The 26,098-nt window shown below is 49.2% G+C and overlaps 1 protein-coding gene and 1 long non-coding RNA gene across 9 annotated transcripts; one reads left to right on the forward strand and one right to left on the reverse strand.

The window, feature by feature from the left end:
• Window positions 1–915: 915 nt before the first annotated feature.
• Window positions 916–5,187, reverse strand: LOC138241170 (uncharacterized). Its single transcript, XR_011190368.1, has 3 exons — window positions 4,803–5,187; window positions 2,447–2,678; window positions 916–1,223 (listed from the first exon to the last, which is right to left on the reverse strand). It is a non-coding gene; the product is annotated as an uncharacterized lncRNA (long non-coding RNA).
• sec16b (SEC16 homolog B, endoplasmic reticulum export factor) lies at window positions 1,193–24,564 on the forward strand. Of its 8 annotated transcripts, none has more exons than XM_069193914.1 (27): window positions 1,193–1,495; window positions 2,019–2,090; window positions 3,033–3,165; window positions 4,174–4,584; window positions 5,630–5,733; window positions 6,794–6,914; window positions 7,461–7,566; window positions 8,300–8,474; window positions 9,370–9,521; window positions 11,827–11,888; window positions 12,520–12,658; window positions 13,133–13,372; window positions 13,549–13,646; window positions 14,443–14,524; window positions 14,957–15,074; window positions 15,695–15,806; window positions 16,611–16,716; window positions 17,103–17,240; window positions 17,629–17,742; window positions 18,700–18,784; window positions 19,134–19,418; window positions 20,047–20,075; window positions 20,539–20,631; window positions 21,324–21,428; window positions 21,719–21,821; window positions 22,352–22,419; window positions 22,746–24,564. In XM_069193914.1, the coding sequence occupies exons 4-27, from the start codon at window positions 4,247–4,249 to the stop codon at window positions 22,752–22,754; spliced, it is 2,982 nt and encodes a 993-aa protein (XP_069050015.1). In that variant the 5' UTR covers window positions 1,193–1,495; window positions 2,019–2,090; window positions 3,033–3,165; window positions 4,174–4,246; the 3' UTR covers window positions 22,755–24,564. The 8 variants fall into 8 exon arrangements, with proteins under 8 accessions (XP_069050015.1, XP_069050018.1, XP_069050016.1 ...); XM_069193917.1 differs by having other exon boundaries at window positions 8,300–8,444; XM_069193915.1 differs by having other exon boundaries at window positions 1,193–1,334.
• Window positions 24,565–26,098: the final 1,534 nt, after the last annotated feature.

Below are 26,098 nucleotides of genomic sequence, written 5' to 3' on the forward strand. Positions count from 1 at the left end.
CAGGGGTGCAACAGCAGGGTCTCCCCTGGAATTTGAACAAACATCCTTCCGGTCCAGAACCCTGCACGCCAGTGCCCTACTCCTGTCCTGTCACTGTTTGTGTGAGCACCATTTGTATGGAAATACATTTCAATAACAATTCTCCAGTTCGCTTCTTTAGCAGTTGTTGCAAGAGCTGTGTTAAGGACTCTTAATTATGAGTAGCATCTCGTTTCGCCATCGGGCCCTGGAAATTTATTTTCACTGACCTGCAACTCTTCTGCCTTCTTCTTTTATGTGAATGGCATTGAATACAGAACATATTCCTTCTGTTGCCTGAGGCGTGTGGTCGAGTTCTTCCTCAGTGAACACCTGACTGAGAAATTAATTTAATACATCAGTCATTTCCCTCCCATTGTCTAGAAGTTTCCCAAAATCATGCGGTATGTTTTTTTTTTATAGTTGTAGGGCTGAAAGAAACTTTATATATTTTAGCCTCCACTGCAGTATTCCTTTCCATCTCTCTCTGGCTTTTTACATTTTCTACCTGCATTTGAAATTTAATGTTCTCCTAATTTAACTGGATCTTTTACCTTTAATTTGCCCTTACTGGTTTGTGGAAGATTTTCAATACCGTTCTATTTGTTTTTTATTTAATCTTGGGATAGTGAAAGGAGCTTGAACACTTAATTCATCTTAATTACTAACCTAGGAAAAAAACCGAAACTAAATTAGCACATCAGACGTTTCATATTCTGGTTTTCCAAATATAGAAGAAAAACGTTTCAATGCCTACACCTGAAGAAGGCTCCACGGCCGAAACGTTGTGTTCTCTTTCTTCTTTTTTTCAGCATGGAATAAACCTATAACTTGTTCCTTTGCATAATATAATATATAAATTATTAAACACAGAGGTACATTCAAAACTTTGCCTTGCGTTATTTTATCCATCACAAACTGGTCATCGCCAGCTAGCGGGCTGATTTATTAAAGCATACCCACACAGAACCCAGCAAATTTCAAAACGCATGACATATGTGAATGATAATCGGTTTTAGAAAAAGTGTGAATCGTGCAATCCACTTTCAGATAAAATAAAGTTGACTTATGTCTTAAGTCCCTTCTCCACATGGTGGGCAGCCAGTGCCGTTTTGATTTTCGGGTACACGATGAAGTTCCCCGAGAAACCTCGGCCGGGAAAGAATGGTTCCGTCCTACGTGGCAGAGACGCTTTCGGAGAAAGTCTACGGGACATGAACGGAATGATAATTAAATTTGCCATCTAATTAATTAAAACAAAAAACCAGAAAAGAAGCTCTTCAACGTCACAAAAGAATTCAGAAAGAATTTAAAATGTGAGTACACCGACCAGGTTATAAGTTTTGTTAGCAATAACGTTTTAGTTGTTTTTTTTTTCCCAGTTCTTAAGAAGAGCGACTTTTTTTTCCCCCAAGTAGTTTTGCTGCAATCCGGTGTGATTTTTGTCAGATAACGGACAGGTGCGGTCTTGCTGAAGGTGAGGTTTTTTTTTTGAACCACTACGCCTTCTTGGCCTTATATTTGTTTCAGAGACGAGGTGCAGTTGACCTCGTATGTAATACAACATGAACTTATCTGTGTATACGCGTGGATTATGTGTTAACAGTTTTTTTTATTGCCTTTTAAGAAGGGAAGCATATTTTATTGATCCGAACGGCTTTATTGTAAACACGCAGAGATGGTAACAAGTACGGTTATGCGTTTAAAATCGTAGATCGAATTGACCCTTACGAGAAAATAAACTACAGCGCCTATTCAAATGTCCCACTTTTCGGTTATTTTCGCAAGGCGAATTGTCAAGCAAATATTCAGTCTGTCAGAACCGGCCGTGTTTATTACTATACTTTTTGTGTATTCCAGAGGACACGTTTTTTTTTTTTTTTAATATTGCAGTAGGTATTGTAAGGAAACCGCGATTGCCCTTTTCTGTGACTCGTTACTCGCTTGGTCTGATGGAAAGTTTGAGAGCAATTTGATCCTAACTTCTCTCCTCTTCACAGACAGATCATCGAAATGCGAAATCGGTTCGTTTTCGGCTGACGTCTCCAGTGTTTCAGGCTGGGGCCTTACAGGTAATGTCAAATTTAAAGACCGCGTTCCCCTGCCTATAAAACGGGGTTATTTTCTATTGTTTTCTGTTTTTTTTTTCTTTAAAGATAAAATTACACTTCTGTTTTTTTTTTCTTAAAGATAAAATTACACTTCTGTTATTTTTTAAACAAAGAAAGATTTGATGTTACTAAGTGTTTCAGGGCAAAAAAAAAAAAATCCAAGCAAAACTGTAATCCTAATGATGGAGTACAAGTGGAGTGCGAGGAGAGAATCTGCACAACAGTCCATCCACCTAAGCCTGTAGGAAAAATAATGCCTTTGAGCAAGAAAAAAAAACGTCCTAAAAATGCTCCAAAGGAATTCCATAAATACTTACACAAGATTCGAGATTGACCAAACACCAGTCGGATGACATCAATGGCGTTTGTTAGTGTGTGTACAGTATCGCAGTACATGCAGGTCACAAGAACACACTCCTGTGGAAAACACTGGGCTCAAAGCGTTCACCTTTTAGTCTACAAAGACTCAGCTGTTTATGTTGATGCATCGTTTTCTTGTTCTAGACCATGTGGGGAAAACACCCATTCCTACAGACAGAATGTTAGGATCTGTAAAAAAAAAAGTGCAGATATTAAATCATACGTACATTATGGATACATTCTACGGTGCTCGGTCCAGGGTATCAGGCTCCACCAGCATGGCTGAGCGGCTTGTTCCACACTCCCACCGCCCTCTGTGTAAGGAAGCACCCTGCTTTTGGTTTTAAATGTTTCGAAATGCACTGCCATGTGGTGCAGATGCACTTCCACGTTGAAGCTACTGAAGAGCTCCCCATGGATGACAAGCCCTTCAGGAATTGCCTGTGATGCAGGGGTTGTTAAACTAAGGGCTCTATTGATTAATTCCTGAAGGCAGGGAGCAGGCCGCTGTTTCAACGGCCTGCACTTTGCCCGTGCTTGCAGAGGCCCAGCCCTGAGAGGGGTCAGGCTTGCGGCTGTGCTGTGGTTCGGAGAGGGCTGATGTGGAAGGTGTACTTTGACAGCAGGGCGAAAGACTGTTCACTCTCCTTCAGGCCAGAGACTGTGAAGAAACCACGTAAGTCTGAGCGAATACCCCTGGTTTTCTCCTCCTGCATGCAGAAATTCAGTAGGGTTTCTTTTTTTTGTGTTAAACTGTAATGCAATCTGTGCTTTTTAAAGATGTTAATTGGCATATTAGTTTAAATAAGCAACTGCGTACAACCTCGTGAAGTCAAACTAATCAAAACCGAGAGAGACGCTTTGCTAGTTTTTACTTATTCTACAATTGATTATGGTTTTCCAAAAAAGGATTTGTTAGTTTTCAGATCAAGGTCTTTTTTCCCGTGAAAGCAAACATTTACATTTCTGAAACCACTTTCGGAGTTTGTTCACCTCAGAAGATGGTGAAGTAGATAAATATAGACTTGCTCATTAGCTACAGATGTTTTTCAGTTCAGTTTTCAAATGAGAAAAACGACGAAATGGGGATTTCTAAGGAACGTTTGTTTCAGTCTGTGGGTAAAACGGGTCAGCCTACAGCTGTGCCTCTCCGTTCTCACCCCAGTCTAGTCAAGCTGACGTTCTTCAAACACAAAATGTTGAAGAATTCGAGATTGCAAACAAGATTAATATTTCATTGGCATTTATTTATTTCAAAAAGCCAGACTGCTGTGAATCAAAACTTTTGGGAACCTCCCAGAAAGTTTTTGGTCTTGTACCAGTTTTTATTTTTAGGCAGGCCAGTGACGCATGCCATCTTTACATGTGAAATGAAGCTTAATTAAGTGAGAATGATCGTGCATTGAACAACAGGCCCAGGGCCGGTAGCTGTGCGTGGTGTCGGGGAGTCGGAGCCCCTGAGACTTTTTTCCTCTCAAAGACACACCCAAAAATTCTTTACGAAAAGATCAGTTTTACTTCCTCTTTCTGCCACATGTGAAACCCCAGTTGTTGGAGTAAATCGGTCCCCCTGTGACAGTACGGGGGGGTGGCGCCATCGGCCCACTTACAGCGCCTTGCAGAATGTTTCGAACCCTTGCAGCAGTCTTTGCCTTTGGTTGCTTTCTTCCTTTTTTCGGTCCAGGCCAGTTGGAGTTTGCCCAGTGGTGTGAGGCGTACATGCCCCCAGGGAGGCGCTAGGCGCTCGCGGGACGAGGATGGACCGCGGCGGCTGCCAGAGAGCCGGTTCTGGCCCGCGGGCCCCACAGCACCACCCGCACAGGCCCGCTTCCAGGACGGGCTACCCGGAGAGGCCCGGCGACAGGGAGGGTGGCTTCGGGCACAGGCCTGGTCGTTACGGCGACGCCTACGCACCCGGTCGCTATGGTGACGAGCGCTACCCACAGCCGGACCCTAGGGGGAAGCACTGGCCCGTGCAGGACCACCGGGCCAGACACCATGCCAGCAGCCCCCTGCCCAGAGCCGCCGTCGCCCCTGGATACTGCAGCACCCCCATTCCCAGGGGCTCCTACAGCACAGAGAGGCTGCCCGACAGGTCACAGCATAAGGGCTCTCTGCTGGTTTAGAGATTTCTGAAACATGAAATGGCTGATATCGTGACGGACGCGAAACCTGAGAATGTTGGCTCGCTGCTACTACTATATCTTACAGCTGATAGAGCTGTTGCTGCCACTATTACTGCAAATTAAAAGCTGCATGCACTCCACTGAAAGAGGTAGATACTGTTAGGAATAACAAAACCTTCCAGGTTACCTGGTGAGGTGTGAGTGCAGCTTCTGGGCTCCTTCCAGAAGTCACCAGCACCTGGGTACTCTCTCCACACCCTGACCTGACATCAGTTCAGCACATGTTCAGCCTCTGGAGGGCAGCTGGGTACAGAATGTTCCGGAGGAGCTAAATTTAGAGTTGCTGTGTAGGTGCATTCACCTTGCTTGGCTTCAGCCCTGCATAGCTGCAATAACAAACTGCTAACAAAGCACTCCGGGCAGTTGCGGACAGTTTGCTGGAAGACGTCTTTTATTTGTTCCCCGAAACGAGAGTCTTTAGTCTTGTGGTCTAAGACGTCATCGCCTCTCACTGGTGTGGTGTAACGCTGTCACAGAGAGGGAACGAGCTCAAGACAGTTCGACTCGCCGAACGGCTCTCGCCCATTGTTTCTGCCTCTCCTGTGCACAGGAAGGGAGCTGCAGTCAGGAAGCCTTGATCAGAGCTCCCCAGGCAGGGGGAGCAGATCTCTCTGTGGCAGAACGGCCCTAGACGGGCCGCTGTTCGGCGTTTCTTTAATGCATGTTAATTAATAGAGCAGCAGTTCGCCATTAAGCACTGTTAAATAACTTGTCTTTATCAAGAATTTATTTGGCTGATTATTTTCTTCAAAGCGACATGATTGTTGTTGCAATCTCTGGTTCATTTTCCGAACATATTTCGGTGCCGGTTTGTGCAGTTGGGTTTGCTGGGTGCAGTGATGCCCTCTAGTTCAGGTTCAGGCAACCAGCAGCCTACTCAGTATTCCACACTGTTTCCCAGTCTGTTTCCCAGAGTTCATGCATTGAAGTGTGCGACTGCCTCTTGTCTTTTAGGCAGGTCTATGACTACCCTCCTTACAACTCCCTGCCCTGGGCCCCCAGGGGGGATTTCGGCTACTATGATCACGGCTATCACCAGTGGTACCACCCACACACAGGTAGTAAACTCATCTGCCCGCCTGTGCAAGAACGCTTTCCCATTCTTAGCTGGCTTGCTGCCCCTTTTGAGTTCTCAGTGGCAAACATCTTTAATGGTTCTTGTGAAAGTACAGTCTTGTCTTCATAAAGCGTGTGAGCTGCTGTGGCTTAGATTGTAACTCAACATTTTCCTGAAACTGCTGCTTGTGTATGAATATCCGATCTTCAGAGACGTTCTCGCACATGCTCTGCATCTTACACCCTGGTCTTCTGTCTCACTGTGGTTTCAAAGCTCCGGGTTTCAGATGCAGTTCACTGGAGGGTGGTAAGAGTGTGTTGTCTTTATCTGAGAAGGTGGTGGTTTAACAGAGAAGCCTCAGGTGTTCCCTGAGAAGCATGGACAGTGCAGGACATTTTCTCCAGCTGTCGTATCTCTTGTGGTGAAAGCCATGTTGATGTGTTACCTTCAGTACAAGGATGGATTGCCAGACACCGTGGACGGGTAGTGGTTTGTAGTGCAGCCCCCCAGATCTTAGGTTTTGCTCTCAGGTTAAGGAGGCGGGATAAACGTCTGTGTGGAGTTTGCGTATTCCCCCGTCCATATGGGTCTTCCCTGGTTTCTGCAGTCCCTGGAATCCTGTCCCAGCCATAACCCCTCCTTGTGTGTGCTGGGTCAGCCTCTGGGTTGCCACCACCCTCTACAGGAAGGAGCATATCCCCTTTGTCACTTTGCAGTGATATTATATGAGCATTTTGTTTAGTCACTTAGCTGGAGCTTTTATGCAGAAGGGCCATGTTGCATTTTCACGGGGGGGGTGAACGGCGCTCCTCGAGAAAGGCCTGTGATGTTTCGTCTCAAGGGCGGCGAACGGGGGGGGGCTCTGTCACTGAGACACGGCGTGAACCGGGGACACGAGAGAGGAGCTTGAACTTTTAAACCATCGAATGCAAAAAAAAAAAGAAAAGGTTTAGCTGAAAAGCAGCTTGTGTTGACGTGTTTTTTTTATATATATATATGCAAGGATGTGCTAATAAAGTCAAGAAAAGTCAGAGTGTTTCAAACCCTGTGATTCTGTCCAGAGGCTGACAGGTGGGCTCCCAGCGTCCCTCCACAGGACCCCTGGAGGCAGAGCCCAGGCCAGGGGTGGAGGCACGAGCCGGACTGGAGCAGCCCCTCTTTCCCAGAGCCGCCCACCGGCAGGTCAGTAGGGCCCTGCAGACCGGACCCTGGCAGGTCGTTCCGGCCCATGTGCTCCCTGGAATGAGTAGCTTATGCTTTGCTCTGTCTGTTTGGTTCTTGAGACTTAACTGCAGGATTCTCGGCACACGGGGACGAATGGTCTAGTGTGCATGACGGTAGCAGAGTGTGGTCTGGAGAGAAGTACTGTTGAGTCCAATATCAGTTTGCTATTCCTTGGACAGTGTTTGGGAAATCTTAAATAATTCATTCTTGCAAAACCCTGAAAATTTGCTTAGAATACTGAAAAAAAAAATTAAGGGATGCTTGTCTTTTGAACCAATGGCATTTTTTAATAAAAACGTTTTGTAGGGGGGAAAAAAAAAGAAAATCAACAACCCAGAATGGCAGTGATTTGTGTTCTTGGATTTACAAGAGCGCAGCAGGTTGGGTGATATTAACACAGGGCCCTCGACTGTCGGATTGTTCATGGCAGCCGGCTGAGCCTGCCAGGCCAGTACCTCTCTGCCAGGGCTTGAAACCTGTCTTTTCACTCTGTGTTCCTTCCAGCTACGACCAGCGCCACAGAAACCCCCGGCAGGACTACAGCACTCCGGGGAGCCCACACCATCCCAACGGAGACGTTATCCGGGAGAACAGAGAGCGTTTTGGAGAGGTGAAGCTCAAGTAGACCAGCGAATAAAAATGAATGCCAAATGCCACAAAAAAAAAACAAAACAGCCCAACACTCGCAGGCTTGGCGCACAAGTCCACACCCGCTGCCTCCACTACAAAGCTGTATTCTTCCCAGCTCACACCTGGCCTGCATGATGTGTTGTTTACGTATTCAGTCCATCTGAGGGAAAGGTTATTGCTGAGTCATTCCTGTTTTGCCTTTCGGTCTAACTTAGAAAGATAAGTCGGTCGGAAGCTGTTATAAACAGATCTGCCAGCTCTAAACGGGTGTTTACTAAGGACAGAAGAAAGGTCACAAATGAGAGAAGCCCTTTGGCCCATCATGCCTGCTTGGTGGTTAACAGCTAATTGATCCAAGACTCTCATCCAGCCACTGCTGGAGCTCAGCAGTGTGAGCCTGGTCAGGACCTGGAGGGGAGACTCCTGGGAAAGCTAAGGTTGCTGCTGGAAGAGGTGTTAGTGAGGCCAGTAGGGGGCGCTCACCTTGCGGTCTTTGTGGGTCCTAGTGCCCCAGTATAGTGACGGAGCTCCCCTTTGGTGTTCATGGTTCTTACCTCCTCGTAGTTTCCCCTGGTGCCGGTTGGCTTGTGTTCCTCCTGGAGAAGTCCGCTGGGCTGGTCTTGTCCTCCTGCAGTCTTCTCGGTTCAAGACCGAAGAGGTCGAGTTCCTTCTGGGACGGTCCCTCAAGCTCCGCCTCTCTCCTTCTCCCTCAGTTCCCTCCCGGCGGGTCGGGGAGCCTGGCGCGATCAAAGGCCTCGGGCTTGTCGTCGAGTGGCTACGAGCTGAGCCAGTACATCACCGACGGCACCGAGCACAGCGACCTGCTCCCACGCTCTCTCTGGGGCGACTCGCACACAGGTGGGCTCGGGTGGGCCCAGGTAGACTCTGGTGAGTGAAAATAAAACTACCCATAATTTTTCATGAGGCTGCATCTCTCTTGCAAAATGAAATCCTTTCCCAGTTGCTCAGTGCCGCTGTGGAGTGTGGGGCACCCCAGTTTATCTGTAAACACCGGAGTGACCTGCCAGGGAGTTGGGGTGACTCTCCCCAGCCCGCCACCCGATTTGCTTCAGACCGAAATCAGAGAAACAGGCTGAAATCACAAATCACAGTTAACTGTCTGTGATACTCTCATGCACTCTTGAACTTTTCTGCTTTTATCAGTTCATTTATGTTTAATTATCCAAATCTTTGTCACGTCAAATTTTTCTGAATGTGAATAAGTACATTTTTAGAGATGATCTATCGAAGAGAAATATGCAGCTTGTACTGTATGCGTGTACGTGTTTTTCGTAAACGCATTCCTGAACTGAGCCAGAAACTAGGTCAGTCTGTTACCTGTCGCAGGTGGGTTGATCTGCTCAGATTTACATTGAACTGTATGTATTCAAAACAGTGAGGCCTTTTATTTCAGTCATTTTGTTTTGTTGCAATATGATTGCAAACCGCTTCAATAGATTTTACCTGGCACGGAGAGTTTGGATGCTGGGATTTGGTTACCAACACGTATGCCTCACAGCAGTTCCTCCGATGTCTCCCTGCAAGACTTTGACTTGCTCCCTCCAATACAGGGTCCCCTCTCTTTTGTGGGAGCTCTGGGGCGTCATGCTTGACATCTGTGGGGGTCCTATAAACACTGTTACCCCGACTGCAACATGTCACTAGAGCCTTATGGAATTGAGAGCAGCTCCCGTCTTCTCTGAGCTGCCCTGTGTGGTGGGAATGAACCATTTCTCTCGGGGTGTTTCAACGTTGTCACTCTCTCCCTTCCGTCCCCTGTCAGACGGCGCAGACGTCCCCCAGCTCTCCGCCCCCCTGAAGTTCTCTCTGCCTCACGTGCGGGCCGGATTTGGGCCCGCGGGCCAGCTGGTCCGGGTCAGCCCCAGTCTGCCCACCCAAGGGGAGCCGGCGCTGGTGGAGGTCCACAGTCTGGAGGTATGTCTGCCTTCATTTCCAGCTGGGCTCCCTCGCTAGCTAATCAACCAATCAATCAATCGAAAGGCCTAGATGTTCGTTTGTTTTATTCACAATGGTGGTTAACTGGTAAGTCACATGGTGCCAGGACACGGTGTGAATGAGGGCGCATGGAGGTCCTGGAGTGTTTAACAGTGACGCCGTCAAGCCACCACTGTTGAGAACAAGCAGACAAAGTAGCTGAAACATGCTTAAACAGTTACTTCAAGGACCATGATATGCTCTTGGCTCTACTCCAGTTTTTAGAGCTTTTCCACTCTGTCGGGCCTGTCATCGGGTCTGTAGGGCTTCAGAATCTGACTACAGCATCTCCCACTAGCCTGCACAGTATGTAGTTAATGGGTAACCGTATTGACAGATATTTCCGGGGTAGAATTCTCATGTTCTTGAAACCGTGGTTTAACCATTTCTGGATTCGAAAGGGTAGAAGCAGATGTGTAAGTTCAGACTGGGAGCCTCCTCTAGAATTAACCGGCTTTTGGGAGCACACCGTACTGTAGGTTGTCGCCTCATTTCTGAGAAAACGTGCCGAGTGTTGAGCAACACTGCAGTGTAAAGGCCTCTTCAGTTCCTGACAGTCCACACTGGCACTGCCACGGCACATCACGCCTCTCACTTCCCTGGGGGAGCTGCTAATGCAATCTTCGGATTTCATCTTCCTGCTGCTGTGACTTGGCTTTTCTTTCTTAACCACGGTATTTACGGCAGCAAAGTCCTGCCTCATCTTATTTGTGAGAACAGTCGATCTTGTGGTTTGTGTTTAACTTGTTGCCGTGCGGGAGATCCGGAAAACCCACTGGGTCTGTCAGTGTGGTGTCTGAGAGCAGCGCTAGCCTCTCGGCGTGGCTGCACCCTGGCATGCTCAGATCAGCTCTGTGGAGACCGAGCGTGCCAGCAGGATCTGAGGTGTGCGGATCGTACCTGAGCAGATCCTGTCTGTCCCTGTCTCGGGTCCGCTTGGCTGCAGCGCACTGTTGTGCAACCTGTGAGTTCGGTTCATGGTGACCTCGTCGCTGAAACCGTTCCTCTGCTTCAGACGCTTGAAATCTCATTTACCAGCGGCTGGATTCTCAACCTGCAAGCGACCCGCACTCTCACTCTGGCGTTTTTCACAATGATTGGTGTTGTGCTGGGCCTTGCAGAAGTATCCAGACCTTTTCTAGCATGCGATTAAAAATAAAACCGGTGTACACACGTTTTATAAACTTAATATTTTATCCACAACCCGAGTGCTCAAACGGAAGACTTCTAAGGGTGAGATAGGTAATTGCAAATGCCGACACAAGCGTCAGAGGAAAGAACTGAAATATGTTGATTGTCCAGGTCCTCAGTATTTGACGTTAGCCCTGTAGACAGCAGTTCCAGCCGCATGTCTTGTTAGGTAGGCCTCTGCCAACCTTACCACCCGGTTGGCGCAGTTTTTGCCCACTTGCCCTGGCGGATTTACTTTCACATCCTGCATGAAGATCAAGGATGGGCTTAGTGGAGCACAGCCTCTCGATGGGCAGATGTAAGGGGTCAGCTTCAGCCCTCTAGTGTGGACAGTTTCTCACCTGTGTGTCCATCGTCTCCTGTCACCTGACTCTCTCTCCCTCACACCTGAGCACTCAACAGCTGTGAACAGTGCATTTCTCCTCTCTCTATTAGGGACACACGCCGAGCACTCAATTCATTTAGGTTTGGCCCAGCACAGTGTTTTAATACGAATGCCACTTTATTCATGTTCACACTAATTCCCCATGCATTTCTTTCTTGTTGCATTCGTGCTTTGAGTGTGTGGAATAGGTTGTGCCTGTAACATACAGTAAATTAACTGCTACTTCAAAGTGTCGTGAGATCCTGCTTTAGCAAAAAAAAAAAGGTGAAAACCTGGCCAGGGGTGTGAATACTTTAGCAAAGCGCCACGTGTATAGTAGTGCCTGTGTGCTACTATACTTAAACTTAAAAATAAACAGAGTTAAACGACAGGCAATTGATTCCAGTTGTCAGATCACTTATACGTTTCACTTCTCCCCGGATTGTCACCTGGGGCTTTTGAGTCCAGCAGAAGGCAAGCCTGCATCATCTCACTCCCTGCTGATCCCTGAGCGGATACAAGGACCGGGACAGTAACAGGCTGCCCCTTTGCTTTGCCCCGAGCCTGCGGTGAGGCCGGAAGGGTGCCGGAGGGTGGCGGGGTGACGGAGGTCAGGCGTGGGTGTCTGCCTGCAGGAGGCGAGAGAGAGATCGGTCGCACATTAACGAGCACCTGGCCTCACCTCCGCAGGTCATCCTCATGGACACCCCGGAGCAGCAGGAAGCGAGACTCTTCCCCGGGCCGCTCGCCAGGTAGTGACGCTCTCTGCACCTGCGGGCGCCTGTCCGTGTTCACCTGTGCACCCTTCAGGTGTCGTAGTGCTTGTAGTTTCTTCTCCATTTTTTTTTTTTACTTTGTGCGGAAGTGTTGTGCTCGAGTTGCTTCCTCTCGTTGTCCTGCAGGTTGTACACATGGCACGTGTTAACACGGAGGCTTGTATAATGACGTAGTCTCGGTCTAATCTGCCTTCTGACTGCGTGTGAACCTGGGGTGGGTCAAACGGGAGCACCGCTAGCTGAAGTCCAGCCCCGGCCCGGGGCTCCCTGCTGCGTTGCCCTTTCGGAGATCGAGAAGAAACGATCACGCTGCCTCACCCCAGCCTCGTTCTTAATTGTGCACCACTCTGTCGGCACTCTACAGAGGGGCCGTCATCAGAGCACGGGTCTTTAAAAGAAAGGAGAGAGCACAGCAAGGTTGCTCCTGAACCTGACTGACCTTTCTACTGTGCTGCCATGTTTTTCTGTAAATAAAACTCCCCCTTTTGATGTGGCTGGTTGAGGCGTGTGGTGACAACGGAGCACATCCATCTGCTCCTGCTGTACGTTGTTACATAGCCGCTCTGTGCACGACCAGCCTGGCCAAGAGCATATCCTGCATTTACAGGGAAGACCTGCACAAGGTGGATGCAATCACATTTGCCCAGAACAGAGCAGACACCTGCTTGAAAGACAAAGCTCTGCAAGACCAGACCTCTGCTGCCCTCCTGTGGAACCTGCTAGTATTGCTCTGCAGACAGAATGGGGTAAGTACTGCATATTGCCCGTTGCAGAATGCTAGTGCAATTGGAAAGTACAACATACGCTGTTGGTCAGTATATGGATAATTATACAATTATTTGAATAATTGACAGGGACCTTTGTAGCTTACTTTGTGCTCCACACTGAGATAGCGGTGCATTTTATTTCAGCTGTAGTCAGCTTATCCGATGCCTGGATCTGCGCCTGGCTGCATCTTCTTTAATATCCTGTCTGTCCAGTATTCCTCTGCAACAGAAGCAAGGACCACAGATTGTTCTTCCCAGTTTGCTGTAATACCCTCACCTGTGTGTGATAACCAAGACAGACATCTGCGCTTTGATTAAGGATAATCGTCCCCCCCCCCCCCGTAACATCAACACAGCCCACGTGCATGTAGGGGAAAGATGGCGTTGTGTGCTGGAAAAAATAGGCACTTAAGCAATACTGTTTGAAACGCTGCCGTGCCTTTCCGTCTCCAGAGAATCGTGGGCTCGGATATCGCCGAGCTGCTGCTGAAGGACAGCAGGGCGCCGGGGCGGTGTGCTGGTGCCGCGGGCGGGCCGGGCCCCGAGAGTCTGATCGACCTGAGCGAGGGGCCCCCCCCCGCCCCCCCGAGCGACGCCGCGGACCTGCTGACCGGCGAGCGCGTGCGGGGCGCGGAGTCCCGCGGGCAGGCGCTGCAGAGATACACGGGGCTGCTCCTCCGCGGGCAGAGGAAGGTAAGACCCCCGACCGTCCTGAGCTTCACCCTGACTGGGAGAATGGGCCCTGTTCTTGCTCCGGGTCGGGCGCTGCCAGAGGTGGTCGTTGGTCTGGCTGTTGACCTGGGGGGCTCTGGGAGGGCCTGTGGATCCTGTACTGGCGCAGCTGGCTGAGCCTCTCTCACACTCTTCAGGAGGCCCTGGAGGCGGCGATGGCCAGCGGCCTGTGGGGACACGCCCTGCTCCTGGCCAGCAAAATGGACAACCGGTCGTACACCACCGTGTTGAACAGGTAACTGACCAGCCGGCGCCACACGCGTGTGTTTTGAAGTGCAGTCCTTGTCTTAGAAGCGAGTGTCGGCATTTTGTATCCAGCCAGGACAGGTCCCTACCACGTTCCCTCATTCTGCCAGCACCCCCAGCGGGCGCCTCCTGCTGCTCGGTTTACCGCAGTACGTCACCGGCTTGGCCGTGGTTGCCACGGTTTCAACTGCTCCACTGTGGTTCGCTGCACTGCATCATGGGAATTTATCAGCCCTGTATAACCAAGACCTGCAGAAATACCGTGGTAAACTTGCAGTTGAGAGGCCTGCACATCAAAAGGGGCCTAGACACTCGTCTACAATAAAGAGTCAACTGCACGTGCAGAATTGCACTGCTTAGGTCTTGCTTTCTTTAATTCTCGAGCTCATAGTTCAGCTGACGAGTGGAATTGATTGTCGGCGCGAACAGCCGGAAGCAGAACACTGTCCAGATGTTCAGCCACAGCAGTGGAGATTATCAGCCCTGGTGCTGTTGTACAGGAGGTCACGCACGACTGTCAGGTGGTGGGGAGGGGATTCCCAGGGCTGTGCGCTCTGCTGTTGTAAAGTGGTGACCTGACCATGTCTCATCTGTTCAAAGGTCTGTTTTCCCTGTAAACATCATGCAGCCTGTTGCAATTGTGTAGTATCTCATTACCTCCTTCTCCTTCTCATATTGGTGTAATTTAGCCGTTTAGCTGTGAGTGATCTCATCTTTCAAAGGCTTCTGCTCTTCTGACATTTATCACCCTGTTGTTGTGCCCTCTGCCTGCCTGTGCGTGTCAGGTTCACAGGGAGTCTGGCTGTGAACGATCCCCTGCAGACTCTGTTTCAGCTGCTGTCCGGACGGACCCCTGCAGTGTCCACGGTACATATCCCTTCTCCTGGTAACTGCGAGCTGTCCGACCGGCCAGAGCCTGTCTTGTAATGAATGTTTGGACTTCTGTCTTCCACACATGGAACGTGTTGGTAAAATGAATTTCTTAGTCCTTGAAGAGAAGTAGGTGTGTAAGGAAAAAGACCTAAATGTACAATTTGATAGACTTTGTACAGTTTTTTTAGTTTAGCAGATATTCATTCTATAAAGCAAAATGGAAAGCTCTGATCGTATTCATTTCGTTCCTTTTGCACGTAGTAGTTTCGTCAGGTTTGGCGCGTGACTGTTAAAACGCGTGGGGAGACTGGGGGATGCTGGGAGTTGGCTGCTGTGGCTTACGAGTTCTGAGCCACAGACGTTTGCAGGGAGATGAGCTCCAGGTCTGGAGTCTTCTTCATTTCTCCTCTGTCCCTGTCGTCTTAGTGCTGTGGGAGTGAGCGATGGGGTGACTGGAGACCCCACCTCGCGGTTATACTCTCCAACCCCCCTGGAGACCCCACACTGCATCGCCAGGCGGTCACTACCATGGGGGACACGCTGGGTAGGAGCCAGAAACCGATTCCTCGGCGTCTTGAGTTTGACAGTTGCTCTATGTGGGACTGCCTCACTGAGCCTTCCACTCAGTTGAACGACGGCCAGAGAGGGGCCTTTAGAGTAAACAAGAGTTAGGGAGATGTTACGATTCACAGAAAGAGAAATACTGCACCACAGTGAAATAGCCCCCCAAGGCAGTTCCCGTAGATCGGTTTAGAAGGGTCTTCTCGGAAGTCATTTTTGGAAGCATGGGTAGTTGCCGTAGCAACCAATCACTGTAAGAAAGGCATCAAAATAAACCTCTGTGTCTTGAAAAACCCACGTGTGAGGCACACGCTGGAGGTGATCCCCGATGTGAAATGAGATAAAACCCCATCCTTGAAAATGTGGCTGGTTGCTCTGCGAGAACAATATTGTTTAATTTGTTGTTCTAAATAAATTAAAATTATTTAATTTAAAAATTATTTTACTGAGAGTGGGACAAGGTCTTTCACCTTTAATCTTCTGTGAGGTGAAAGACCTTAATGTTTTGCAACAAACCGGGTGGGAGGATTGTGCAGCGTCTAACCGTGAGCAGTCAAAGGGCTTCAGCGATCACACTCTTCACTTTGTGTTCACCTCCCCCAGCTGCCAGAGGGCTGATACATGCTGCCCATTTCTGCTACCTCGTGGCCCAAGTTCCCTTTGGGGTCTACACAGCGAAATCGGAGAAACTGGTCCTCCTGGGTAGTAACCACTGGTAAGCCCTGCTGAGCGGAGATCTGTGTCCTATTGCTCTGTCATATGACGGCTCACAGTGCAGTGCGGTTCGTAATTATGGGGGGCCTCAAGTCTGGGTCTTGTCACTAGCCGGCTGTGACGCACTGATGAGGGAGGGGTTAGTCGGCCTGGGCCCCTCGCGACACACGGCGCCACAGCGCCCCCCTGTGGTCTCCCGGGTGATCGCAAGCTTGCGGCGCTGCCGCCGAGGGTCCGGAGATCTCAATCCACCCGCGCTCTCCTGAGCGCCTTCGCTCCCGGGCGGCCCAGGCGCTGTCCTTGCCGGGACGGTCCGGTCAAACCGGGGCCTGTGAACACTGGAGTCTGTGGGAGTCCGGGGGTGAGGTTCATACTCGTCGATGGCGAACGTCGCTTACCGATTTCTCCCTTCAAAACGACCACTCCGCCGTCACGAATCATAACGTGACATCCAAAAGTAACAAAAAAAATTTGAATGACGCGTACCTTGAATCCAGAGACGGAATATACCTGATGGGGCGCGGAGATCGCGCGTGCACCTCGTGTGAAAAACACGCGCCCAAGCGCCCAGCTGGGTGGAGGGCGTCCTGTACCGTTCTACAGCGGAATCCCCTGCGCTGCCGTCTCAGCCCTGTTTCTGTCTCGAGTTGTGGCTTTTGTTTCGGTCTCTGTCGTTTCGGATCTCGGGTTTTTCTCGAACGCTCGACACGGAGCGTGTTCCGGGGGGACGCCGGCAGCCCCTCCCCGATCTGTCTCGCTCGAGGTGCTGGATCCTGGGTACGCAAGCTCCCTCTCTTTTTCACAGCCTGCCCTTCCCGCAGTTCGCCAGGAGCTCAGCCATCCAGAGCACCGAAGTGCTGGAGTACTCCCGGCTGCTGGGCGACCCCTCCGGCTTCATCGCGCCCTTCCAGGTACCCTGCTCGCCTGCGCCGCGGTCTTGTGTACAGTTTAAAGTGTTGTGTGGCTGGTGATGACTGGCCCTGCACAAGGTACACTTCTGTGAGCGTGCACGATCCACTGCTTGTGCCTTCCATCTCCTGTAGCCCACTTTGAAATGCATAGACGCTTGGAAGATGTACATTCGCCTACATTTATTTATTGTCTTCTTGTTGCCGAAAAAAGTAATAAAAAATGCAGACATCTGTCCCAAAACAGAGTAACCAGCACTTGGTCATATTTTCAAGCTGCCTTACTGGGCAGTAACGGAGACCTGCAGATCTCTCTAGTCCCAGAAGATTGAAATGCTAATTAAATTGTGAATGAACCTCTGTTCTGTCTCGTTTGTCTGTGTTCTCAGGTTTACAAATTTCTTTATGCGTGCCGCCTGCTGGACTGCGGGCTGGCTCCTCAGGCATTCCACTACTGCGAAGTGATAGGGAAGGCACTGCTCAGGCAAGAGACCCTCCATGTTGTGTTAGTGGAAGAAGTCATCAAGGTACCACTGCACGGCCCTGCACCTCACTGCATCACACTGCACCACACTGAATCATGCCACACCTCACTGCACAACACTGCACCTCACTGCATCACAACACATCACACTGCGCCTCACTGCACTACACTGTACCTCACTGCATCACAACACATCACACTGTACCTCACTGCATCACAGCACATCACACTGCACCTTACTGTACAACACTGTACCTCACTGCATCACAGCACATCACACTGCACCTTACTGCACAACACTGTACCTCACTGCATCACAGCACATCACACTGCATCACACTGCACCACACTGAATCATGCCACACCTCACTGCATCACAGCACATCACACTGCGCCTCACTGCACCACACTGTTCTGTTGTGTACCTGCAGCTGGCAGACAGGCTGAAGGCGTCAGGTCCTCAGTTTCGTGCTGGAGGAACAGAGCAGCTCACTGAGGACCCCGAGTGGCTGGTGGAGCTGCGGCACAGATATGGTCTCCAGCAGGTGAGAGACCCCTTCACAGCACACGGGCCCCACTGGGGACAGCCTTCACAGCACACGGGCCCCACTGGGGACAGCCTTCACAGCACACGGGCCCCACTGGGGTCTGCCGTGCTGGAACAGAGGGATCGTCTCAGTTCTGCACGTTTCGGGGACCACGTGCTTTGCTTTTAGTCTAAACCTCTGCCCCAGGGAGCCAGCTTGTAGAAATTCCAGTGGGGGCTCTCTACACTTCTTGGGAGAGGGGGGTGCATAAATATCGGGGGACATAGGGGTACATAAGCAAGCAGGTGAGGGGGTGCATGACCGCCAGTGTGGGTGCAAGGTATGAAACATGAATGGTACTGCACGTGCTTACGCGAAACTTAAGCCGGACACTTAATCCTTCAGGTGTTTTCCTGGTGTGCACTCAATGTCGGCACCCCCTCTCCTAGGTTTTTTCATGAGTTCATGACCCCCTGAATCGCCGACAGAATCTGGCCTCTCTGTCCCTCTTTCTGGTTTTCTTTACTGAAGACTGAATACACCACTGACACACGGGACTTTTCTGGGTGGCAACATGAAATCAATGCTTCTCTTTCGTAACAGGCAGCTCTTATTCCTCGGGATGCTTTTCCGGGTGAATTACGTCAGCAGGGGCACCAGGCTGCTGATAGTGTCTTGAAAAGGGAGCTTTGTGGCACAGCAACAGGAAGGCAGTCGGGAAGGCGCTGAGCTTGCAGGACTCTTTCAACAGCAAGTGCAAACAGCATGGCTATATAACGCCTGTTGTCTTGCCAGTTCACAGCTATTAAACTGTAAAACTGCTACAGGGGTATTACAGCAGTTGTATAATGTTATGGGTTTATATTCAAGTGTTTATGAAGCCATTTTATAAAATGCGTCATTACTGATTGAAAATAGAGATACAATGTTTTACTTTGCTTGACATGTTGCACTAAAACAAATGTATTTATTTAGATGGGGAGCTATGGTGACTGTGACAAGTATCAACCACCTGCTGATGAAACCACTAGCCCATGGGAAGATAATGGGATCGACACAGGTAAACCGATGTGCACCGACAGGCCGAAGTCCTCTTACAACAGCACGTGTCTTTTCTAGTGGGAGAATGAGATGCCTTTTCACTTGGCAGCCACCAGGGGGCAGACTTGAGTGTCTTGTGGACCACATGAAGGAGACCACTGTTGGGAAGAGGCAAGGTTTTCCACTTCCTGTCTGAAAAGAAATGACAGCTGGCAGCAGCAAGGTTAACTAAATCACAAAGGGTCACATCTGATCTCACTTCGATCGTCTGCTGTTGAAGAATGTCCCATGCAGGGAGTTTGTTTGAGAAAAAGAAGACCTTCAGAGTTGTCTCTTTGACACATCCAGGGCTAATGATTTGTTTCCAGCGAACCGCGACGGGTGTGACATGGAGCTCCTGCCGGGATTGCTGACGGCCGAGGCACACGAGCACAGTCCAGCTGAGCTGCTCCCTCAGTACGAACTCCCTAAGGATGCGGAGCAGCACCCCGGCCGCACCTGGACTCCTCCCCAGGCGGCTGCAGAACATGCACACAGGGAGCCTGCAGCGCCCCCTCTGCCCGGAGGCCAGAATTACCACTTCCGGGTCCAAGATGCCACCAATCCACAGGATGCCCACCTGGATTCCAGCAATCCTGGGCGGCTCACCGACGGTAAGGATCGCACAGGGTGGTGATGGGATCCCTGTGCCTCTCATAGACACAAATGACACCCTAACCGGTGGATGTCAATTCTAAAATACCAACATTACATATACAAGCTGGGTGCAGTTTTTTTGTTAATTGTTTTGTTCATCTTGCATTGACCCACCCCCGTGCCGTAGATGGGACTGAGACAGAGCCTCAGCCAGCTGTTGCAGTGCTTGATTGTACAGACACAGCTGACGTCTGCTGGGTCTTAACTGACAGCTTCGCTGGGCTGACGGAGCCGGTCTGAGCTCTAGTGCACAGGCCTGCGGGCAGCAGAACTCATCGGGGGGACAGTGAGGGTTTATAAAGGAATATGGACATGGAAAAAAATGATCTATAATCTACCTATTTTATTTAATAATAATAAAATGAATTTGGATTTAAAGAAAATGGACTTGCAGAGTTTTAGAAGGGGCTGCACTGAATCTGCAGGTGATTTTAGATTTGTGACTGAGAAGCGAAAGCTACACTGAATTGAAGAGGAGCTGGAATGTTTGTGCAGCAGGGGAGAATAAAGTCGGTCTTCTCCCTTGGTGTCAGCTTCACAGCTGCTGTCCTTTGTGCTGATAGTCAATCCTGTTTCTCCTTACAGGTTGCGAACGGCGCTGGGGGGACGGAGCTGTAAGTTTTCCAGCAGGTTCCTGTTACAGCCCCTGCGGCTCACAGGCCAAGTGAGGCTCGGGTTCTCCTGCACATGTGCGAGATTTGATACTAGAGCAGACGCTGCACTGGGACATGATATTTGAAATCCTTAAGATTTAAAAAAAAAAAAAAAAAAAAACCTCCTGTCCTGTTTCTTGCAGTTAGTTACCTTGGCGTGTACTATAACTCTGCAAGTTCTAGCCTACACCTGCTCGATACTCATTACTTCACTGCTGGTGAGCATTGCCTTGGGGGAATGATCATGTCTGACGTATGGAAAGAATGAGCAATGATCGGCACTGTGTACCGTGAAAACTCTGGACACAGAAAATAAGAGTAAAAGACGTGCTGTGTCCTTTGCAGTAGGATTGTAGTGAAGACCTGAACGTAGGTGGGGTTTCTGTGGTGGCGGAGTTGTGATTGAGTGTCTTCTCTGCCTGAGGGCGACGCACGAGGGGGTGGCGTCCCGGTGCTGGCGGGAGATGTGGATCCGCGCCCTGCCTCAGAGGAGCGGAGCGGCCCCGGGCCGGGACAGGTGGGTGACGTCACTGCGCCCCAGCTCGCCGCTCCTGCCTCCTGGATTGCTCACATCTTAGCGCTGTGAGCCCGGCGTCTTTCCACACCAGAACCTAGGCCCTTCCTTAACAAACCGGAGTTGGAGCTTGGATACGTTTTTGAGATGTTCGATAGGAGGAGGAAAAACACTTCACCATCCGCGTCCCTCGTTTTACCGCCTCCTACTTCCCTAGCCAACTTCTTTGAAGAAAGCGACTGAAAAGACGAGGGATTTTATTACATTTCAAACGCATTCACATTCAAACAGCTTTATGGGCATGACTGGTAAATTACAGTGTTGACAAAAGCGTACACAATCAATACATCAACATACATTTATAGTACAAATGCAGCGCTGGCCATTTACATACAACAAACGACACGTCGAACATTACTGACAGACAGGCTCACTGTTCCTCAGGCTGTGCCAGGAGATCACATACTGGGCTGCCAGTTCAACCGAGTTCCCTCTCCCAGTAGGATTGGGAGCTGTTCTCACTCTGGCAGGTGTGGGAATTCTGGGATTAGATTTGTTGTCTTGGGGAAGAATGTTTGTCTAATGCCAGAGTATCTGTCACGGTGCAGTAGTCCAATGTTAACTCAGTCCCTGTCAACAGCGTTTGGATGCACGGTGAAGTGTATTTCTCCCTTTTTCTCTTTTTGTTTTCCAAGAGCTCTAAACGGGGGTGGTTCAGTTGGTTCAAGTCCAAACCCGCCTCGCGTGTGGAGCCAGCCGCCCGGGTGGAGGGAGATCGAGGCACTGACGGGGCTGGAGAGGTACAGCGCCTGTCCGCCCTGCTCCTCCAGCCCTCGGAGAGAGGACTGAAGTGGAGTCTCTGAACCCAGACTTGCACAACACCGTGTGGCTCTCTGAGGCGAGCTCCGACGCGCCGCAGGGCGACCCGAGACCGATTCCCGCCCTCCAGAGTCGCTCGTTCGACACCGTGGGTCGTGCGAGTTAGTGTTGTAGACTTCGGATACATCCAATTTCAAACAAACCCATTTTCCCCGTGAATCTGCCCCTCCCCGGCAGACCGGAGTCAGACTGCAGGTTCTTATTTCACCAGGACGCCTCAGCCCCTCCTCTGACGGCGCCCCCCCCAGGAGGATCCGGAGCAGCGTTCCCCCCCCCGGCCTCCACAGGAGTCAACCCCTTCTCAAGACGGGCGGGTAAGGAGCACGAGCAGCTGAGCGACACTGCCCCCAAGAGGCTTCTCAGAGCACCCCCCTTACCCAGGGATTGAGTACCTGCAGTGCCTTGTTCTTACCACTGGAGGCAGTATAGAAACAAGGAGCCAGATTCATTTCTGGGCTGAGAAGAAAATTCTGCTCCTTGAGGGGGCTGAATCTTTTTGGGGTAGTCGAATAGAAAGGCAATCCAGGTATTGGTCTAAGTATAGGTATAGATATAGGTAATCCAGGTCAAGCCTTGTGCTCTGTGATGGACTGCTGTCCTGTCCAGGGTGGGTGCGTGTCCGGTGATGGACTGCTGTCCTGTCCAGGGTGTGTGCGTGTCCGGTGATGGACTGCTGTCCTGTCCAGGGTGTCCCGTGCTTCCGGGATGGGGTTTGGGCCTGCAGAGACGCTCACCCCGCATGAAGGGTGGATGAATGTTAAGCTCATGTGTGGATGATTTGCATTGCTGCCGAACGCCGGGTGTGGTAATCCGTCTCTGTGCTTTGTGTGTGCGCACTGTGCAGGGAGACGGGACACGGTGCAGGAGGGGAGGCCTCAGCCTACAGAGGGAGGGCTCACGGCTCTGTCTCAGGTAGGCGATGCTGCAGAAAGAGGAGCGGCTCTTCCTCACCCTTGTACTCTTGGCAGCCTTTCCCGCAAGAGCTGCCGAGTGTCTGAAGCGGCGAAATCAATCAGGCATTACTAATCGTACCTCGAGTCACTTCCTGTTGTCATTCCCTGACCAGCAACTCATGACGCCGGGAACATTCGTGGCCGTGGTGGTATAAAAGACGGTCTCGCTGCTGCACCTGGTCCGCCGCGCAGCATACAGTTAATGAGTATTATGCAAGTAATTGTTAATTAAATCTAATTTTTTAATTTCAGGAACTAAAAATACCTTGTTTTCTTTTCTGTCAGGGACCTTGAGCTTAAAACTTAGTCACCCAGTTCAGCGGGACTGGATTACTTGGGTCCAACACAACTACAGGTCTCAGGAATTATTTTAATAGCCACAGCTGGAATCCGATTTTACCACGGAACAGAAGAACTCATTTGAAACCCCGTCTGTGCCTCCACTCTGGAACTCGGAAAACCCTTCAGTTCTCGTGTCGATCTGGAAGCCTCGTTGAGCACATCGGAGAGTCCTGGACATGTTTTTTTAGCCTTTATGCTACCGAGGCAGTAAGAGGGGGCTCAGGTTAAATCTGCAGCCTCGCACGCTGGTGGCCGTGCTCTTGTGTGATCGTGAGGCTCCTCTCCTGGCTTGTTCCCCGCTCTGTTCAGCACATGCAGGGGATGAACTGCAGCCTGGCGGGGTTTCGCTTGCTCAGTGCAAATGGGCACACCAGCCACAGCACCTCCTTCAGCTAATGTTACCAGTTTATTCAGATACTTGCTGATGAACATCATTCCCTAGGCAGTCGTCTCAGCAATTCCTTCAGCTCCTCTGTCTATGCTAAGTGAAATGTAAGAGGTGGAGGGAAAATACATTTTTATGCCAATATTACACACCTACGGTATATGACAAGTTATTTTTTATTTATCCTTTTTTTTTGGCAAGAAGCACAAATCTGGAAAACAGGCATGTTTCCCTAGTGTCTGTTCATAGTTCTGTTCTGAGTGAACCTTGACTATTAACTTATGCCTGATGTGTCTGACCCACAGTGGTATAGTCTGGGGGCTTCAGGAGTATACAGTTGAAATGCTTAATAAAAAAAACAAAACTTCTAACAAAGTATCAAGGGTGTAGGGTAAAAAAAAAAAAAATCACTTTCCCAGTTTTAGCTTGAACTTATTTTCTTTTGTAGATATTTTTACAGATGAATAAAATGCAGTTTTGAGTTTGTTATTGCTATCTAATTTGATAGCAAAAAAAATCTGGTCACCTTACATAAACACACTGGCCTCAACTGAAGATAGACGAAAAGCAGTTGTCATTTCTTTCTAGAAAATTGGCCCCACTACAGCAGCAGCTTTTAATTACTCCAGAATTGTTACTCATTAGCAAATCTCCTTTTACCATTACTCTGCAGATGCCTGTCCTGCACAAGCCAAGTGTTTTTTCTGGGCTGGCGGGGCCGGCGATGTGGGCTCTGCTCCAGCTCGGTGCAGATGTGTCCCCGTTAGCAGGAGTCAGCTCCTCCTCCACAGACAGCTCCTCCGCCAGCCCCAGGGTCACAGTGGCAAACACGACCACAAGCCACGCCCTGGCATAAAACGCCCCCCAGTTCATCCTTTTGTCAGTTGCAAGACTTTGGCCAACCAATATATTTTAGAATTTAAGATGCCCAAAAAATTATATCCTTTGATTTTTTTTTTAAATGTATTCTCTAATGAGTTTTTGCTAGAATTATCCTACTCACTTCTTACTTTAACATATGGGGATCTTTAATCAGTGACAGAAATCTACTATCTCCGTAAACATACATTAAACAAAGGTCTGTTTCATTTTAAAGAGACCAGGGCACTGTAAGAGAGGGGGTGTTAATGCTGGTGTCCTGGTTAAGTTCCACTCTGTGCCAATACAATATGCCCCCCTCCCCGTTCCACCTTCATTCAGTTGCTGAAAATTTCCTACCTGCTGGTGCAGAATGGCTGCCACATGAAAGCCAGGTAGGGCTGTACCGAATTGGGCTGTGAAAACCACTCTGGAATTCTTCAGGATGAAAAGCACGAATATAGATGCAATACATTATTGTTATTATTGTAACAAGGCAGGAACAACAACAACAACAACAACAACAACTGAGTTTGTGCAGTGCAATGGGAGAGGATCTCAAGAGTTTTGCATGTTTGACAAAAAAGGGTAATGTTCCCTTTTAACAGCTATACTATGCCAGTTGCCATAATCTGAATATTACAAGACTGTTTGGCAGGTGAGATGCTATTTCACACCCATTGTGCCAAACACTGCCAACTATTCAGCAGGGACAGCTTCTGGCAGAACATCTAACATCTGTAGGCTGAGACTAATTGAGCACTGTTGACGCGGGCAGGACAGTGAGGACCTGTTGTGAAGATTAAATGCAGCAGCTTGATTTTAGTGTGATCTCTGCTGGATTCCACTCTACAAACTTACTGTATTAACGCTCCACCAGCTACTTGAATTGTGGCTTCTCATAGCCTCTGTTCCAAGATTCAGTTCTCACTGCCTGGCAGTGCAGGGGAAAACACGGCTCTTGTCCTGTACTCCTATCTGAACACTCTGAGCTTTCAGACAACTTTAGTTTCAGGCAAATTTAGCTTAAAACTTACAAATGTTTTTTTTAAATTATTTCTCCAGACTGTTTCTTAATGAAATGTTGGATTCAATGGCTTTTCTAATTGTTGTTCTTTTGATTAAATTATTCAACCAATATGCTATAAGTGAATGTTTTGTGTTCTCAAACAGAAATAATGTTCGAGCAATTAAGTAGTTTAATTTTGCAAATTTCTCAAACAGTATACATACATTTTTTTCTCCTCCATAAATACATCAGACATACTGCAAACTTCCACCTCTGGGCTACTAAAGAACTGGCTGAAGCAGTAGAGTCTGAAGGGACTTTACCTCTGGAGTCACTTCTAGTTTTTCCCCAAAGATGAAGCCATTGAGACAATTTAAATAACTTTTTACTACAGAAATCACCTGGGGCTCTTTTCACACACTGCGCAGGCTGTGGTTTCAACTGGTGAGAAAACTCAGTGAAACTGCCAACCTCACTTGTTTCCTGTGACCAGCTAGTCACAGTTATACACCACTTTTACACTGTTTCGGAAACAGCCAACCAAGTCACAAAGAAGGGCATCTAGTACCACCATCTGCAGCGAGTCCCTAAGTAAACTATGCACGATTCTCCAATCGTGGAAGAAAAACCAAAATCCTTCGCATGACTTCGACCTGGAGAACCTTCCTGCAGATGGAAACTCTGGTACCGATGGAGCTTCAGTAACTCACTGCAATGAATCCGCACTGGCACTCGCCCTGAGCTCCCTCAGTTTCAGTCATGCTCTGCTTTTCTCTCGCTCCTCGTTACAGGACACAGCAGAAAGCTCTCATAACTGAATCCTTCCGTTAAGTGTTCGGGATACCAGGCCACAGATCTATGGCAAGATAAACACATTAGTACCAAATGCATAACCAAGTAAACGGATTCTAAATGCAGATGCCTATCTGAACAGCTGACGCTCGTAAGGGGTGTTGGATTCAAGTTACAAGCTCAGGGAATGAAAAAGAGAGGCAGGGCAGCACAGCGCACTCCTGTAAGCTTGGGTTGATTCTGTTACTGTTT

This window comes from Lepisosteus oculatus, chromosome 9, assembly GCF_040954835.1.
Source record: "Lepisosteus oculatus isolate fLepOcu1 chromosome 9, fLepOcu1.hap2, whole genome shotgun sequence".
In the NCBI taxonomy this organism is placed as follows: Eukaryota; Metazoa; Chordata; class Actinopteri; order Semionotiformes; family Lepisosteidae; genus Lepisosteus; species Lepisosteus oculatus.